Raw genomic sequence first — 19,772 nt, forward strand, 5'->3', positions numbered from 1 at the left:
CCGGACACTGAGGTCCAGCGCCGAGGGCCTTCTGGCGGTTCCCTCACTGTGAGAAGCAAAGCTACAGGGAACCGGGCAGAGGGCCTTCTCGGTAGTGGCACCCGCCCTGTGGAACGCCCTCCCATCAGAGGTCAAAGAGATAAACAACTACCTGACATTTAGAAAATACCTGAAGGCAGCCCTGTTTAGGGAAGTTTTTAGTCTGTGATATTTTAATGTATTTTGATGTGTGTTGGAAGCTGCCCAGAGTGGGCGGGGTATAAATAATATATTTATTATTATTATTATTATTATTATTATTATTATTATTATTATTATACCTCTTAGCACCCAAAGGTAGAGAATACCTGGAGAAGATCTCAGCTTGTGGATGCCACTAACTGCTTTTACAATGCTCCTCACTTTCAGAAGTATATTGCTATGCAGTGAGGAGGGGGTGTCGTTCAAGATACACAAGCATCTTTGGCAGCCCAGATACAATTGAGCAATAATTTAAACCTTGGCCAAGTGAAAGCTTCTCATAATTCTCTTCTGCTCTGCTTCCCAGATAGGAAGAAGCAACTCAGAAAGCAGGTTGGGAATTATTCTTTCGACGATAAGCCTATAATTCTACTCCTTTCTGTGCCGAAAGATGCAGGTGTGAAAAGCACATGAACTGTTGATAAGTAGAAGTAATGGTTTGTGTGGACATGAGCCTTACCATTCTGTTGACTCATTAATTGTTGGTTTGCTCCAGGCTCCACCATCTACTGTTGCAAAGCCCACATCATCATGGGAACTGGAAGATGATTGGTCTGAGAGATGTGGAGGTAGTACTGGTAATCTATCATCTTCTATAATGACCATGTCATCCTGCGGCATGTTGACTGTCGGAGATAGCTGGTATTTACCTGCACAAAATGGGAAGCGGAAGAGAACTAAACATACTGAGCACTCAACACAAACACTATGCTATTTGTCACAATTTACAAAGCAATTTACAAACCAAGGGCCATAAGGCATCTTCAAAAGCAACCTATTTATACTGTTGTAAGTCTTCACAGGTTGCAGACTACTTCATCAATGACCTTACCACAACACGGGGCAAAATGCCAGAAATACAGTCTCTTAATCCCTTATTAAAGATTTGTGGTAGTGGTGGGAGGGTTGGAACTTACAGAGAGAGAAAAAAGTTTGCATAAGGCCACCTAGTGAACTCATGTCAGAGAAAAAACTGAACCAGGGACTTCCTCGTTCATAACTCAGTCTCTATGTCTGCATGCTACAACAGACTTGAGTGCAACTAGTGTTCGGTCCCAACTCCTGCCCACCTAGCAGTTCGAAAGCACGTCAAAGTGCAAGTAGATAAGTAGGAACCCCTCCAGCAGGAAGGTAAACAGTGTTTCCGTTCACTGCTGTAGTTCGCCAGAAGCATCTTAGTCATGCTGGCCACATGACCTGGAAGCTATCTGCGGACAAACACCAGCTCCCTCGGCCTATAGAGCGAGGTGAGCGCTCAACGCCAGAGTTGTCCGCGAGTGGCCCTAACGGTCAGGGGTACCTTTACCTTTACAGTGATGAACTAAACAGAGATGGGGGAGGAGCTAGATATTAATATGCGAGGCACAGACCTTATATTCTCCATAATGACTTGGTATGTTGAATGGCTGTGCATGCCATGTGAGGAGGCAAAGGATGAAGTTCTGCTTTAATTTATGGAAATTGGTGAGAAATAGGTATGTAGACCCTCCAGGGGACCATGTAAGACTCCCACCATTCTTAACCATTGGGCACTGCTGGGTGGGGCACATGGGAACCGGAGTCTAACAACATATGGAGGTCAAAAGGTTTCCCATCCCTGTTCTATAGACTTCCATCTCTGTAGGTCATGGTGTCTATATGGCAAAGCATCATCTGTATTCATGCCATATATATTCATTCAAAGAATAACATTGCTAGCCCTGGTCATTTCAGCTGTGAGAAACAATTTGAACAACTTAAAAACAGAGTCAGAGAGAGATCCAATTCTTTTTAAAAAGTTTTTTTTTGGGGGGGGAGTGGAGGGAGGCAGGGAAAGTTAGACGAAAAAGAACTCTACTACACGTAGACCCATCATTGTCAAACTGAAATGAATGTGTTCAAGTTTGCATAGCAGCTAATTCTTTGCCCAGCAAAAGCTTCTTTGATGGACAGGTTAATGTTGAGCCTAGTAATGCACTCCTTTCCAAACATAATGCCTACAAGATTGTTAACTCTGTGACTAATAATGTCTCCAAAGAGCTGAACGTGAAACAGTATAACCTTATGGCATTTTTTAGATGAAGCCTCCAAGGTTGAGAGGCAAAAGCAATTCAGTGGCATGTCTAGGTTTTCTCTGCACTTCTTAATATTTCAGCAAGAATGAATGATGACATTTTAGTAGTTGCACTGAAATGTAAAAGAAAACACATTTACTGCAGGTGTGTGGGAGAGGAATGGGAGAAGAGAGAAGTAGATGACCCTTCAGATTTATGCCAGACACAATGCACCAATGGGGGAAAATGGCTATTATTTCTAACTAGTAACATGCTGCATCTACAGTGCTAAAATCATGAGAAGTAATGGTACTTCATCTGGAGTACCGTGTCCTTTGCTGGACACCACAGTTTAATAAGGATATTGACAAACTGGAATGTGTCCAGAGGAGATTGGGAAAACCAAGTTCTGAGTTGGGTATGTCTAACCTGCAGAAGAGACAATCAAGATGCTATATGATATTCATCTTCTAATAGATGATGGAGTATACTGGTTACATTTGCAACTCCAGATCCCATTGACCCCAGCCATCATGGCCAACAATTAAGGATAATGGGATTGTAGTCTAAGAATATCTGGAGGGCTACAAGTTCCCTATTCCTGCATTAGGCAAAATGTCTTGATTGTACAAGATGTTTGACAATACAATAGACCCTCATGTGTTACAAGATTTTTAAGCAAATGCCACCAATCAGGGCTGCTGTAGCAATGGATTTCCTACATCAGCAAGCGGGTAGAACAGATGACCTTTGACATCTCTGATTCTATATTGTAGATGAGCAATAACTTGGTATAGCCATGTGTTGGATGAGGGAGATCCGAGTCACGAGTACCTTCAGCTGAGGTGTACCATAAGTGGGAAAGACCTCTCCTTAAAACTCTGGAGTGCTACTGTTCTACTCTGAGCAAAGTGGACTAGAAAACCAATAATACATGGAAACATCATATGTCAATGTGGCAACCTCTGCATTACAAGAATAAAAAGAAAATCAGCTATGGGCATAGACAGGCAACATAGCAAGAACAGAGACCCTAACTGTTTGGCATAATGATGCACTTGGTACATAAAAGGGGGATTTCCCCCCCCCCAAATGACTGCTTTTTTGTGTGGTCTCCTTACACTGAGGATCCATGAAGGGCCACGTCATACAAAGGATTAAAAACAAAGCTAAAGTTGACTGAACTCTCATAGGCTCTTTCAGCAATGCAATTTCCCATGGACCTTGTCTGCGTAAAGTGGTGGGGAAAACTATCCAACTAAATAACAACATACAATTCCCGTAAGAAGGAAATGACCCTGCAAGACCTCAGCATACAGCCGCTTTCTATAAATACATATTGGCACGTGAGACTGGTGGTCTCTGCTATATGCCTGTATTTTGGTTCAACACTAGTAGTTATTATGGTTCCTGTGCATTGGTTGTTCCATCTAATATTGATTAAGAGGGCATCTTATCTAATTGTTGTTTGTGCTGCTCTAGAATGTAGCATTTATGCTGCATTTGTATTTAAAGGCAGGATAGAAATCAGTTAAACATAAAGTAGTCCAACATTCAGCCTAACACAGTGGCAAGATGTAGTGATTTTCATCTGATACCACAATTTAAAGCAACATAAGCTTTGCAAAACTGTTCATTAATATAGAAGCAGTGTCGAGAAAGGCACCTGTCACAGTGGCCGGAGCGGACTACTTCAGAGTAACGACTCTACCCAGCTCTGCATTTTATTCTTTTATTGGTGCTGCGTATTTACAGTGCTGAAGTCATTGCTATTTACACAGAGCGATGTGTTCAGTCAGGTTCAGAACCTCCGAATGGCTTTTGGCGCGTCTTTCTCCAACACAAAAGCTTTGGTAGACCCATCCTCTTTCCTCTCCTCTTTCTGCGTAATTCCGGAGTTGGGGGGATGGGTCTCCCCCCCTTATTTGCCCCTTCCTGTCCCACCTGGGACCCTGGCTCCGCTACCTTGCCTGAGCCTCGGACACAACTTCCTGCTTCCCCATTGGAATCGGAACTCTCTCTGCTTTCCCCTGTGCTCGGGGATGGGCTTGAACTCAGGAGGGGAGGGACTTCGCGATATCCTCTGTCCCTCACATCCACCCCCCTCCCAAGCTCACCTTCTCCCCTCCCCAGGTCTCCCCCCTGTGTCGGTGACGACTGGAAGCCTAAGAACTCAGTACTTTCCGAGCCCGTTGGTGTGAACACCTCCCCCCAGTCCTTTGCGCGCCCCCCTTCCGCCTGGGAGGACTGGAATCCCAAAAAGTCCGTGGCGTCCGAGCTGGTGGGGGTAAAAATGTGCTGCCAGTCAGCTTCTTCCTCTGACTGAGTGGATCTCGGCGACGCCCATACTTCTTCCTCTGGTTCCTCAAACTCTGCTTCCCATCTCCATGGTGAACTGCTCTCCCGTACTTCCTCCCCCTCCCCCTCCCCCTCCCTTTCCATGTGCCAGGGCTTGGGTCTGTGGGGAAAGAGGGCATGAAATTCTTCCACCAAGAATTCCTCCTGTATCTGAGTGGCTGGGACCCATTCATTCTGTGACGGTGGAGCATCCTCCCATGCCATGAGGTACTCCAGGCCCCCCACCCCTCTCCGTGAATCAAGGATGGCCGTGGCCTCATTGAGTTGCTCCCTGCCTTCCCTCTCCCCCCCTCCCTCGGGGGTTTGTTCGCTGTCTCGGAGCCTGCTACTTTCCCTGTACGGCGACAGCAGCGATCTATGAAACACTGGATGCACCCTCATGTCCTCTGGTAGTGCCAATCTGAAGGCTACCGGGTTGACCTGTTGCGTGACCGTGAAGGGGCCCAGCCGTCTGGGCTCCAGTTTTTTGCACCTCCCTCTGGTGGGCAGGCCCTCCGAGGACAACCAGACCTTGTCCCCCACCCTGATGACCTCCCCTTGTCGCCTGTGGCGATCTGCCCCCTTCTTGTACGCCTCCTTGGCCCTCTCCAAGTGTTCTCTGAGCTGCTGGTGCACCGTCTCCAGTTCCTCCACCCAATCCTCTGCCAGTGGGCCCTCCTCCTCCTCCTCCCCCTCCCTTTCCGGGAAAGATCTGAGGTCGCGCCCGTAGTTGGCCTTAAAGGGCGACACCCCTGTGGAGACGTGCACTGCATTATTGTAGGCAAATTCCGCCAGTGGCAGGCGATCCACCCAGTCCGTTTGTCTCTGGCTGACGTAGCATCTCAGGTACTGCTGCAGAATGGCGTTGACCCTCTCCGCCTGTCCGTTGGTCTGCGGGTGTCTAGCCGTCGATAAGCTGACCTCCACCTGCAGGAGGTTCATGAGCCGCCTCCAGAATCTGGAAACAAATTGGCGGCCACGATCCGAAATAACCCTTAAAGGTAAGCCATGCAGTCTGAATACGTGGTCAACAAACAGTTTGGCTGTCTCTTCTGCAGATACCGCTCTGGCACACGGTATAAAGTGGCACATTTTGGACATAAGGTCCACCACCACCAACACTGCTGTCTTGCCCCTGGACGCAGGCAGGTCTGTGATGAAGTCCATGGACACCACTTCCCACGGCCTGTGTGGTGTGGCTAATGGCTCCAGCAACCCTGCTGGCGCTGCTCTGACCACCTTTGCTCGCTGGCAGATGTCACAGCCCCGTACATAGTCTCTAACATCTTCCCGCACCCCTGGCCACCAGAAGTGTCTCATGACTAGGTGAGCGGTTTTGTCCCTTCCAAAATGACCCGCCGTTGGGTTGTCGTGCATCTGCTTGAGGACCGCACGTCTAAGCTGGGTGGTGGGCAGGTACAGTGCACCCTTGTAGAAAAGCAGCCCCCTGCGTTCTGCAAAGTCTTTTGCCTGCTCCCTCCCCCCTCTCAGTTCTCTGAAGATGCGGGTGGCAAACTCATCAGCTGCCGTCAGTGCTGTGAGTTCTGCCTCGCTCACCACTGCTGCTCCGCAGGACCATGCTGATGGGGGGAAAATGTGCCTGGGCGCTGGTGGCAACTCCTGCTCCATGTACTCTGGTTTGCGGGAGAGGGCATCCGCCCTGACATTCTGCTCCCCCGGGATGTAGTGGATGGAGAAGTTGAAGTTCGAGAAGAACTCTGCCCACCGTATCTGTCGCTGGTTGAGCACCCTGGCCGTTCTCCAGAACTCCAGGTTCTTGTGGTCTGTGCACACCTGGATGGGGTGCTTGGCGCCCACCAGGAAGTGTCGCCAGTGCTGGAAAGCAGCGTGGATCGCAAGAAGTTCCCTATCAAACACCGTGTAGTTGCGTTCAGGCTGTGTCAGCTTCCTGGAGAAGAAGGCACAAGGTCTCCACTCTCTGTTGGCGTCCAGTTGCAACAGGATCGCTCCCAACGCCCGTTCTGAAGCGTCTGTCTCCACGCGAAGGGGCGCATCCTGCACCACGTGGAACAGGTTCTGGTCGGAAGCGAACACCCTCTTGAGGCTTTCGAACGCTGCTTGCGCCTCTGGTGTCCACCTGAACTTCTGCTTGCCTCTCAGGCAGTCCGTGATGGGAGCCGTAACCCGCGAGAAGTTCTTGATGAATTTCCTGTAGAAGTTGGCGAAGCCTAGGAGGCGTTGGGCATCTTTGTGCGTCCTGGGGCTGTGCCAGTCCAGGATGGCCTGCACCTTGTCCTTGTCCATCGCCAGCCCCTTGTCTGACAGTTTGTAGCCCAGGAAGTCCACTTCCCTGGTGTGAAACTTGCACTTCTCCAGCTTCACATACAGGTGGTTCTCCTTCAGGCGCTGCAACACCTCCCTGACATCCTTCACATGTTGCACTGGGTCCTCGGAATAGATAAGGATGTCATCCAGGAAGACCAAGCAGTTCTTGAAGAGAAGGGACCCCAGGACGTGGTGCATGAAGGCCTGGAAGCATGCTGAGCCCCCTTGCAACCCGAAGGGCATCACCAGATATTCAAAAGAGCCCAGAGGCGTGAACATCGTGGTTTTCCACTCATCGCCTTCCCGGATCCTGATCAAGTTGTACGCCCCCCTTAGGTCTAGCTTGGTGAAAATCTTGCCCCTGCGTGTCGCTGTCAGGAGATCGTCCACTCTGGGCATGGGGAAAGCCACTGGCTCTGTCACTGAATTGAGCCGTCTGAAATCCACCACAAGACGGCGCTGTTGCGTGTCTTTCTTGTCCACCCAGAAGACCGGGCTGCCCCCTGCTGCCTTGCTTTCTCTGATGAACCCCCGTTTGAGGTTCTTGTCTATGAACGCACACAGATCCTCCAGTTCCTGATCCGACATGGCGTACAGCTTGGCTGGGGGTATCGTTGCCCCTGGCACCAGGTTGATCTGGCAGTCGAAAGACCTGTGTGGGGGTAGGTGGTCGGACTCCGCTTCGCTGAAGACCTCCTGCAGGTCCCAGTACGGCTTGGGTATCGCCTCACCCCCTTTGACATGCATGGTGGCCACCGTGGCTATTGGAGGCCCCTCCCCTGGGTGGTGCTGCATGCAATGTTCCAGACAAAAGTCCGACCCAAACATGATGCATCTCTGGTGCCAACTTATGGAGGGGTCGTGGCGCGCCAGCCAGCTCATGCCCAAGACGATGGGGGGGTCTGAGATGGTTGTGACGTTGAAAGCCAGTGTCTCTGAGTGCCTTCCCACCGTCATTCTCATGGGGGGGGGGTTTGATGAGTGATGGCCCCTCCCAGCAACTCTCTGCCGTCAATGGTGGCTACGTGCAGAGGAAAATCCAGCTGCAGAAGCTGTATCTGGTGCTCTTCTGCAAAGTTTCTGGAGAAGAAGTTGGCTGAGGCACCACTGTCAATTAAGGCGAGGACCGTCAGGGGATAGCCATTTGAGAGCGTTAGCGTGACTTCTAGAACCACTCCTGCTCTGGGAGGGGTGGGCTGGCTCTGCTCCTCGCTGTGCGGGTGGGCGGGCTGGGGCTGTTGTCTGCTGACTGTGCCTGGCTGCTGCCCCTTGTCTCCTGCAACCAGGCTTTCCCGTTTCCCTGCTGTGGTGCTGCGTCAGTGGGGGAGGGCACAACCGTTCCCGCCTTTCCTTGCCATTCTCTGCGATGTGGGCAGTCTCTGACGCGATGCTGGGGGGAGTTGCAGAGAAAGCAATTCCCGCCCCTTCCCTCCTTGCGTCTTGTCGTCGCTGGGGTTTGAAAAGCCCCCCCCGTGCGCGCTATCAATTTGCATGGGTTTCTGGTCTTGGCCGGCCCCTGGCATGGCGTGAGGTGGCTGTTGGGGGAGTGGCTTCTCCTGCGACCGTGGGAACCAAGCCCGCTTTGCGCGCATTGCTTGCTTGTCGTTCCACCGGGATTCCTGTCTCACCCCCACCGCTAGAGCCGCTTTGCTCAGTTGATCCATATTACTGGGCTTTGGACCTCTTGAGAGCTCATCTTTCACCTCCTCATTCAACCCTAGGTAGAACGCCGCTTCCATGGGAGGCGAGTGCAGTTCCCACCCCAGTCTGTGCACTAGCATGGTGAATCTCGCCCAATATTCGCGAACTGTCATTGTTTTTTGCCTCAAATTATGCAGTTCCTCCTTGGTCTGGTCCATATGACTATCGGATGCATACATAGTTTTCAAAGCCTCTAGAAATAGTTTGACATTCTTCATGCAAGGATTTTTTGTCGCGATTAACGGTCTTAGCCACTCCCTGGCTGCCCCTGTAAGGTGTTCCACAATAAACGCTACCCTGTGCTCATCATCCGGGAAGTCATCATGGTGCAGCTCAAGAGCATACACTATCTCAGTCTCAAAGCCATGATATTCCCTTGGGTCTCCATTGAACTTACTTACTAGGGTCCCCGCTCTCCTTCCTGGCAGCACTTGGAGTTGGGGGGCCCCTCCCGCCTTGTTTTTCTCGGCGTCCAGCTTGTTTTGGAGCTCTACCGCCACCGCCCTTAATTGCAGCTCTTTGTCCTGAAGCGCTCTCACCTGTTCCGCAAGTTGTAGCCGGTCCTCCTTGACCTTCTCGGTTTCTTCTTTCGCTGCCTTTAATTCCCCCTGTGCCTGCAGCGCCAGTTGCTGCAGGTCCTGTTGGGCTTTCTCCGCGATCTGCCACCATTTCTCCGCCTCTGACACACTCATCCCGGCACTCCAAAGTAGCCCCAAAAAGATTCGGAGGTTGCTGTCACAGTGGCCGGAGCGGACTACTTCAGAGTAACGACTCTACCCAGCTCTGCATTTTATTCTTTTATTGGTGCTGCGTATTTACAGTGCTGAAGTCATTGCTATTTACACAGAGCGATGTGTTCAGTCAGGTTCAGAACCTCCGAATGGCTTTTGGCGCGTCTTTCTCCAACACAAAAGCTTTGGTAGACCCATCCTCTTTCCTCTCCTCTTTCTGCGTAATTCTGGAGTTGGGGGGATGGGTCTCCCCCCCTTATTTGCCCCTTCCTGTCCCACCTGGGACCCTGGCTCCGCTACCTTGCCTGAGCCTCGGACACGACTTCCTGCTTCCCCATTGGAATCGGAACTCTCTCTGCTTTCCCCTGTGCTCGGGGATGGGCTTGAACTCAGGAGGGGAGGGACTTCGCGATATCCTCTGTCCCTCACAGCACCCTTCAAAAATATTTGAGACTTCTTGCACGAGCAGAGTTCTACAATCCACATGTACAGTATTGATTAAGCTTGAGATCGAATTACTAGTTCCCTTAAATGATCCTAAAAATTAAACACACTGAACCACTAAATGCTGTCTTAACTACATCCTCAACCTTTAATTAGTTGAGAGAAACTTTTCAATCCATTTTCCATATTTGTTTATGTCATTCTTCTTTACAAGCTCAGTTATTGCAGAAATTTGGAAAATAACTGGCAAATTTACACTACCGTGATTCAGTTGGTAAAAATACATTGATGCAAGTTCCGGCATGTGGCTATACCAAATGCTTTGGGGCTTGTATTTCAATAAAATGTACTTATTAACCTAGGAGATATGAAACACAAATCCAGCAAGGGTTTCTATAATTAGGGGGAAATCCTTACTTTCTGAAAACATCAGAGGGATTGCTACAGAGAAGAAATCATGCTACAGTTACAGCTTTGGTAGCACTCCTTCATTATTGTGCAAGGAAATGTTCTCAGATTATGTTATACCTGTAAGGTCTATGAAGCATCATGCCTATCTGTTAAATAATTTATGATATTGCATCCAACGTTCCATTGATGCAATAACTTGTTCCATTGATGCAATGATTTATACTTCCAGAACAGAACCCTTTCCCCTCTCCGATGTCCCCTCACCCAGTTTGTTTAGTGTTTCCCCTCAAGCCCGCCAGAGTAAATTGGGGGAGGATGTGGAGAATGCATGAAGGGAGCAGGAATAATTCCATGGTCGTTCACATTCACATTGATTACCACTGCTCAGAGCCTTCAGATAGGTAAGGCATATTTGTTCACAAAGCTGCTAGGAGGATTCCAAGGAACAAAGCAAACTCCAAGGTCTCCTCTACCACCCTCCATCAACAGTAAAATAAAATAAAAATCAGGGACACTCAAGATATAGCCCTCTTCCAGGACTATAGTGTAGCAGCCCAAGAAAACATAGAGATATCGTATCTGAGGTACCTACATCTCTAACCATGAATCTATGTGTTTCCCTTAAGGTTTGATGCAGATGTGGGCAACTGCTAGGTGGTATGCTTCAAACAATGTGACTCGGCCATTGCTTCTTGGGGAAAGGCTTAGTGCTAGAACATATCCTTCGTTAGCAGAAGGCCCCATGTTCAATCCCAGACATATCCTGGTCTGAAATCCTGCAGAACCACTGCCAAAACTGTGGGGGCAATACTGAGACATATGGACCAAGGATCTGACTCGGCATAAGGCAGCTTTGTAGGTTCTTTGTTCCAGAATTTTTACCCAAATAAAATGTACATACATTGTATTGTCCCATAATCCTATGTGCAATCTGACACCTGCAGCACGTTGCAAAATTTAATCCAATCCAGCCTACATTCTCCATCTTGAGGCAAAGTCTAAATGTAGGACTTGGGGGAAAGAAAAGGAATCTGTGGCCCTCCAGATGCTGTTGGCTTCCAGCTGCCATCAGCTCCCATCACTATGATCAAATGTCAGCGATGAGGAGAGTTGCACTCCAGCAACATCTGAAGGGTCACAGGTTCTCTAGCCTTGCCTTGGGGCTATAACATCAAAACATGTTACATTGTTATAACCCTTCCCTGAGCATTTATGGTGAAGGGCAGGTTAGAAATCTAATCAATAAATTAGTTTTGGGGGTGCTCTGGGCCCACGCTGTACACCCAAGCATTTCTCCAGGCATGTTTATAACAGTGGTACCACCAGCAAACTAGCAGGCAGGGAGCAAGCAACTTTGAATGGAATAAAGGACGCAGCCACAAGACTTCTCAGCCTTGCCCTGATGTAATTTCCCTGTTAACCTAGCACCAGGCTGGCTTGCTGCTTGTGATGTGAGAACAAAAGCATCCAAGGGAGGAAACTGCTACAAGCTACAGTATTTTACTTGCATCCAGAGCTCCATGCAGAGGAAGAGACTGATACAGGGATTCCATGAATAAGCCTAGAATTCTTTGCTTCCAAGTTCTTACCTGAAGACACATGATACATCAATCTTGACTCTGGTTTGGAGTCTGGATTGGAAAGTACGTGAGAACCATGCCATAAATAAGAACAGTGTGATATAAATGTATTACACAAACTGTAATACATGTAGAGGGCCCCTGTCTTCCCTAGGTCCTAATGTTTCCCTAAAAAGCCCTGACAGTTTTAAACTTGGGAGATAATAATATATATATATATATATATATATATATATATATATATATATATATATCCAGCCCATCTTACTGGGTTTTCTCAGCCACTCTGGGGAGCTTACAACATATATAAAAACACAACAAAGCATCAAACATTACAAAACAAACAATTCTATACAAGCAACAAATAAACCAATAAATCAGTAAAAACTAATAGTAGTAACAACAACAACAACAATACCCAAATTAAAACAAACACCAACTTCAACTAAAAACATTTAACCAGCATCAACCCAACAAAAACAAAACAAGAGGAACCAAAGGTAGAACAATTTAAAACATTTTAAAACATTTTAACCAGTTGCCCCAACCCAAGAGTTGTTCCAGCAATGTCTCTCAGGCCTCCCAGGCAGGGCCGTCTTGAGCAGATCGCGCGCCTTGGTGCTGAGGGGCGGAGATCGCTCCGCCGCCCGCCCCGCCCTCGCAGGGCGCAATTGGTTTCCGCGCGGCTTTCCCGCGCGGTGCCCTCCTTCCCAGGCCGGCGCCCAGCTTGCCAGCCCCGCGCCATGGTGCACTGCGCCACCGGGGGTCTACGACGAGCCGGGCCTGCTCCCAGGAGCCTCTTTTAGGAAGGACACAAAGTGGATTCAAATCAATGTGAAGGTAAGTACAAATATGCATCCATAAATACAAGGGAATAAAACAAAAATGAAATTAAAACAACAGCGACAATGTAAATTAAAAAAAATGTATTGTGTATTTTGGGTCTATGGACCTCAATAACGTTGTGTGTGTGTGTGTGTGTGTGTGTGTGTAAATAAAAAATAAAGATACCACCACCCCCCTCACATCATCATAACCAGTTGCTCTAATAAACACACCGGGAAATTGATTAAAAAATGACCTAGAGAAGCTTAGTCTTTCAGATTGGGCACAAAGAAGGAAATTTGTATTTTCAAAACTTGCCGTGCCTTAATAAACTCAAGCACTTTTAAGAAGCATCTTCTCCATTTGGCTTGCTGCTAATGAATACATCCCATGTGGGAAAGTGATTAAGAAACACTGAATTTATCCACAGAAAACTAATGGCACATTTCATATGGGTTTCAGAAGTAATGAAGGTTAGCCCATATCCCTGCTGCCTTTACCCTATGGGAGGAGACAGGATAAGCAAAAGGGAAACATGGCAGTATTAAAATCCAAAATAAGATCCTGCACTTTGGCTTCTTGTTTATTTGCTTGAAGTCATATATGCATGTGATTCAGAGTGCAGGAATGAAGCCTGCAAATATGTAAGTGGGAAGAGCTCACTTACACTTCTTGTGCATACTAACCATTTAATCTATTTAACCTTCATACCAGTGGGACTCCTATGGCACTTCAATTTGAAAAAGGAATTCATTTTCTAAAGTTAAACAATGAAATTAGAAATAGATACACCACTGCTGTGGGCATACTCAAAAAAGGATTTCCAAAATCAATCTATGGATGCCCATAACAACTCTGTAAATGCATGAAAAGTGACATTTTAACATTTATGTTTGAGTTTCAGAGCTGCAGATGAATCTACCAATAAATGTATTTCAACATGACAGGTTTTACATGTTTTAAAACATTTTGAAATGGTTGAAAATCTGAATAAACTAAATCTCAGTCTGAGCTGCTTGGGAAATCCAGCCAATCCTGTGACAAAGTAAGACTTTATTAACTGAATCTGTTAGGGGGGTGGGATAACTTGCTACAGAGCAAGTACTAATAACCTCATTATCCACTGGGGGCTATGAAGAGAGTTGACTACTGAATTCAAACAAAGGATGCATAAAATTAAACCTAGGGCATGTAAAGCAGAAAAGCAAAAAGGTCCCCAAACAAACGTCATACTAAGCACAAATTGGATAAGGTTCACATGAGCTTATCTGGTTTCTGTGCGGGAACTTAAATGGGAGGTAAAATCAATGCAGAAACTTAACTGATACATCCTTAATCATAACATTCATTGACTTTACATTTAATGAAGCTACACTAGGCAGACCCTCATAGACTGGCATAAAGCATGTCTCTCCACCTCAGACAGAATAAAATGTTTTAAAATGTTCCTGTGGCTGCCACCTGCTCTGTGATCCGAGACTTATTATATCAATTTATTGACTCACATTAAGAAGCCTGTATGTCGAACTTGGGGAAAAGGGGAAAGGCATAAATTGGTCACTATAATTTTCAAGCTCCATGCTGTCCACATACATAATGCATCAACCACCTCTTTGTAAACCTAAGAAAAATAGATGATCCCCAAGACATAATTAGCCAAGTCTGCTTGACTTACCCATTATCCTACTCAAGGCGGCATTCCTGGTGGGCGATTCGCTGAGGCCCTCTATCCCGCTGTACAGTGAATGGGAAATCCTACGCTCCCTGTCATCCAGTATTGTTTCAATAGGCAGTTCTGGCCCTGGTGGACTCCCAGGTGATTCCAACTGTATGGAAAGGGGAGAAATAACAGTGCTGAAGGTCCATTTAACAGCATGGGAGAACAATAACAACTTGCTCTAGGCCTGGTCCTGGCTGGACACCAAATGAGCTAGAACTCTTCACCCTGGACCACAATAATTTGCAATGACAGTGTTGCTTAATGACCAACTTTCTGTGCCACTTCACACTGCACCTCCTATGGAGCCTTGTCAGACTCCATCCCTTTTCAATAGGAAACATGCAAAGACAAAGCACCATGTTTTGGTTTATCTGTACTGCACATATCCTTGAGCAAGGAAGCAACCTCATATGTTTCAAAATTATCTGGCAGATGGCCTGGACCTCTTTCACAGACTGACAGCTTGTCAGGACAGGAACCATCAGACCAGTTGTGGAGAGGTGCAGAAAAAAAAGGAAAAAAGGATTTAACAAAAAAAACAAAACTCCATTTGGTATGTGATTTCTAACCACATTCTAAAATTGGAACCATTTGCTTTCAAATGCAATCGTTACACAATTCCCCCAACCCCACTCAACCCAGAAAGCCCAAAGCCATAAATATGAACATACACAAATAAATAACCTGCATATTTAGAACTGAACTTTGATCTGGAATTAACATTATTTTTGCACAGATTGCAATTAGGAACAGCACTTGCATTTGGTGGTAGCGGGGAGACAGGTTCTGTATATGCACTCAAGTGCTTCTGACCCTAAGGGTAAGAGGCTTCATCTTTTCAGGGTCTAGGCAAAATCTCATCAGCTTCACTACACATGAATTTTGTCCCACTTTTTCAATCCCCCTGCAGGCACAGTAGTGGCTTTCAAAGGCCCTTGCACCCAGCAGGGTGCCACAAATCAGCATGCCAAGAAGAGTCAGAAATTGTAAGAAGGAGAGAGATATTTATGCTTGGTATCATGTAGCAAAAGGAAGGCAATAAAGTGGCTTTCCCCTCTGTTTTCTCTTTTCAGCTGCCTACATATGCCACACACAAAGGGCCAGTGCAGAGGTAAGATTTTAGATCTCTTAACCAATATTTTAATTCTAACTCATTTTTACTACTTGGTGACACAATGCAAACTATCCATTGCAAATGTGGACCTGGCCAGTGTTATTCATGTTTAGTGCTATCTTTCAGGGGGGGGGAGGTGCCAGAATTCACCCTTGTTCTCTTATAATGGCAATGGTGCCCACCTGAGAGGTGCCAGAACTGAGTTCCAGTGAGTTCCGGTTGGGGAAAAAAGCCCTGGATATGCTTAATGTGGGGCTACTCTTACAAAGGAGAAGGAGAAGGGGACGAGATGGTTGGACAGTGTTCTCGAAGCTACGAACATGAGTTTGACCAAACTGCGGGAGGCAGTGCAAGACAGGAGTGCCTGGCGTGCTATGGTCCATGGGGTCACGAAGAGTCAGACATGACTAAACGGCTAAACAACAACAACACTCTTACAAAGCATCCAGAAACCTTGCTTCAAAATGCTGGCATCAAATTGTTGTCTGGGACTAGAACATATTACCCTGGTCCTGCATATTACTCTGGCCCTTAGGAATTGTAATTGGCTACCTGTTCATTTTCATGCTCGATTCAAGGTGCTGGTCCTAAGAAGTTTGGGATCTATTTACTTGAAGGACCACATCTTCCTTGAACCCAATCAACACAGGAAGCTGCCTTGCCCCATTATCTACCTACTGCCAGGCAGTGGCTCTCCAAAGTTACAGGAAGGAAATGGTGGAGTTTAAACCCGGGGCTCTCTGCAAATAATGGGCACTACCACTTACTGGCAGCCGTTAAAGATCCTGCTTGGGTTCCCCCACTGACTGATATACACTGATATGCAATGGATCCTTCTCAGTTGTGGCACCCACACTGTGGAATGCCCTCTCAATGGAAGCCTGCCTGGTCCTTCCTTTATTTTCATGCTGCTGCCTTTATAAGACCTTCGTTTGAGGAATCCCTAAGGGAAGGCTGTCTGGGCTGTTCTTCCTGGCCCCCACTTGCTGGAGTGGGGGAAGGGGGAAGGCAGCCCTTTTATTCCGAAGTGTTTTTGGAGCCACTCTCTTTGATCTATTTTAATTGTACTTTACTGACATCTTGATCATTTGTCTGTTGTAAGCAATTTCCCCTACTATTAGATGCTTTGATTTAGTTTTTCTCTGGAAAAGGAATTTTAGCAAGCATTCTTAACTCACAATGTTTCACCACATACTTAAGGATATTAAATACTGATTAATTATCCCTCCTTAAGATCTTCTATTCACCTAAGCAGCCACGGGTGGTAAAATCAAGATGGTTGCTTCCCACTATTTCTATGCATGCTAATAGATAAAGTTGGGATTCTAATCCGCTTCAGTGAGTGAGACTGGACTCAAGGGGTAGCAACTTCTAATTAATGTGAACTACAAAGGTCTGACCTTGTGCATGTGGTATTTACAGGATAGATCTCTGCAATCGACCCAAAGGCATTGTGCTGTGTTATTTAGGGGATCCCATAGTACCAGTATGATGGATACAGGAGGGATTTGTAAAACTTGCAGTACTTCAAAGTGGGTGAAGCATAATCAGAGGAGACTGTATAAAGTATTATTTCTGTTCAAAGCTATCGTCTTTTTAATATAAATGAGATATTTAATGAAGTTCTGAATTGTAGCCTTATCTTTCCCAGTTTGATCAGCACTAGGGAGATTTACTGCATTGAAGGGTCAACACAATTACCATTGGAGGCACGTCAGGCTGCAGGAGAATAATAAACTTGCCATGCAAGTGAATTAGACTCAATAAGGTTTAAATTGTGAATCGAGGATTTGTTTTATTCACGTTCCCCCCCTCCTAAAATTGCAGATTACTACTGACAGTTCCACTGAAAAGTAAATTAAACAATATTCAAAGCCTCTGATGTAAAGGAATCAAAGGCAAATTTAAGAAGAATAAAAATGTTAAAATTCTGAAATGCTATTAAAAAGGAAAGAGAAAGAGATACTATCCAGGGACTGAAAGTTGCATGCCAAGTGTATTCGCACAAATGAACTGTACTTTGTTTTAACTTTCTTCAAACAAAGGGTGAAAATTACCCTAAATGACTAACATGACTTATTTTCCCAGGGAGATAGGACTGTATCTTCAAGTTTATATAACAAATGTCTAGTTCTTTATTGAACCACATAATATAACCATTTCTCAAGGGACAATGCATATCTAAACACTATCGAGCTCTGAGTAGATTCCCCCCCCCTATTCTTTTCAAAAAGAGGCACAGAGAAAGAGGCAGCTTAGGAACCTAGGGAGAGGAATAGGCATTCGCTCCAGGTGAACTGGTAAGCAGCAGCTTACAGAGTGGGGTAAACAACAGCACTGTTGCTTAATGTCTGCACTCTGAAAAGAGTGCTGGTATGTCTTACCACTTTCATGGGAAAAAGACTTTATTCAGTGACAAATTAGCATATCAAAAGCCAGATTTAAATCAAGACATCAAGTCAGCCACACAAATATTTAACTAAAGATACAATGCCTTTTATAAACTTGCAAAAAAAAAACAACCCAACAAAAGTTTTTTTGTAAAAGGGGAGGAGAAGATTGCACAGAAGCCCCTTTAAAAACACTTTTGTTGGTTCTTCTGCAAGAAGGTTTGCATAAAAAAAATGTGTCAAAGCAAGGGCAAGTTTTGCTGACAGGAAGAGAACAGAAAGGGGTGGGAAAGGTGCAGAACCAAGGTCTATTCCAGGCGTCGGCAACATTTTCTGCCCGTGGGCTGGAGGATTCCCATGGACTATCATCCGTGAGCCAGACATGGGCCACACAAGCGCAGAAGCGATTTCCGGTGTCGCGCTGCCCATGTCCCAAACACCAGAAATGGCTTTTGCACATGTCCACAGCTGCGCAGAAGCGATTTCCGGTGCTGGCTGCCCATTTCCAAAATGTCTGCAGTGCCAGAAATTGCTTCTGCGGCTGCATAGACAAGATTTCCGGCACTGCTCAGTGAGTCCCCGTGCCGCGCTGCGCCGGTTTACCACTGCGCATGTGGGACTTGCCGAGTGGGCGGCTCAGTTCAGAGGCGGCCCATGGGCCGGATAAATGGCCTCCATGGGCCGGAGGTTGCCGATGCCTGGTCTATTCTGTCATTTATCACAGCCTTTGCCCAAACGCTGGCTGGGACTGATGGAAGTTGTAGTCCAAAACATATGGGAGAGCCCAGGCTGCTTTATCTACTTTGACAACTTTATGCCTGGGCCTCAGACCATCAGACCTTACTTTGTGTTCAATGTCTCCTGTTCAAATCTCAGCGCACCAAAGAACTTGCAATGTGGCCATGGTATGGATCTCTCTCCATCTCCACATCCCACCTTTCCACACACCTCTGCAACATGATGATTATAATGTTGCAGATTTGTGTTTAGGGGTGCAAGGGCACCCATAATTGCTAGAATTAGTGAATGTTAGAAATTAGTAAGATGGTAGGAGCCACTGAAGGGAAGATGCAAGGCATTGCAAAAAATACAGGCTAAGCTCTCTTTCCAGGCCAGGATACCGTGTTTCCCCTTTTTTAAGACACCGTCTTATAACATTTTTTCATCAAAAAAAAACACGGTGTCTTATTTTCAGGGGATGTCTTAATTTTTTAATTATGTTTTTATGGTACCTTAAGGCCTCCTTGGCCGGGCCGGGCCGAGGGCTCGGGGTGCTGCTGGGTGCTCTGCATGGTGCTGCTGGGCGCTCTGCGCAGCAGCAGCAGGTTCCAGGCACCGAGGTGACAGGTTGCTGGCTCTTTGCTCTGCCCAGCGCTGCCGGGCGCTCGGCGCTGCGGAGCGCTCCGCCCTGCAGCCGCCGATTCCAGCGGCGGGGCGGCAGGTCTCCTTGGCCGGGCCAGGAAGAGGCCAGGCTGTTGGCTCGGCGCTCCGCCCGCTGCAGGGCGCTCCGAGCACTCGGCGCTGTGGAGCGCTCCGCTCTGCAGCCGCCGATTCCGGCGGTGGGGCAGCAGACCTCCTCGGCTGGGGCAGGAAGAGGCCAGGCTGTTGGCTCGGCGCTCCGCCCGCTGCAAGACGCTCCGAGCGCTCGGCGCTGCGGAGCGCTCCGCCCTGCAGCCGCCGATTCCAATGGCGGGGCGGCAGGTCTCCTCGGCCGGGCCAGGAAGAGGCCAGGCCGCTGGCACGGCACTCCGCAAGCTGCAGGGCGCTCCGCGCACTCGGCGCTGCGGAGCGCTCCGCTCTGCAGCCGCCGATTCTGACGGCAGGGCGGCAGACCACCTCGGCTGGGGCAGGAAGAGGCCAGGCTGTTGGCTCGGCGCTCCACCCGCTGCAGGACGCTCCGAGCGCTCGGCGCTGCGGAGCGCTCCGCCCTGCAGCCGCCGATTCCAATGGCGGGGCGGCA

General features: G+C 47.5%; 1 protein-coding gene across 1 annotated transcript in view; it reads right to left on the bottom strand.

The window, feature by feature from the left end:
* The window catches only part of PARD3 (par-3 family cell polarity regulator), a 561,410-nt gene that overhangs the window by 178,431 nt on the left and 363,207 nt on the right, over positions 1-19,772 (bottom strand). Inside the window, exons 15-16 of the mRNA XM_035129013.3 lie at positions 14,264-14,414; positions 701-890 (exon numbers count right to left, since the gene is read on the bottom strand). Coding sequence (XP_034984904.1) covers positions 701-890; positions 14,264-14,414 — 341 coding nt within the window. The remainder of the gene's footprint in view (positions 1-700; positions 891-14,263; positions 14,415-19,772) is intronic.

The sequence above is a fragment of the Zootoca vivipara genome, chromosome 11 (genome assembly GCF_965207765.1).
Source record: "Zootoca vivipara chromosome 11, rZooViv2.hap1.1, whole genome shotgun sequence".
Lineage (NCBI taxonomy): Eukaryota > Metazoa > Chordata > Lepidosauria > Squamata > Lacertidae > Zootoca > Zootoca vivipara.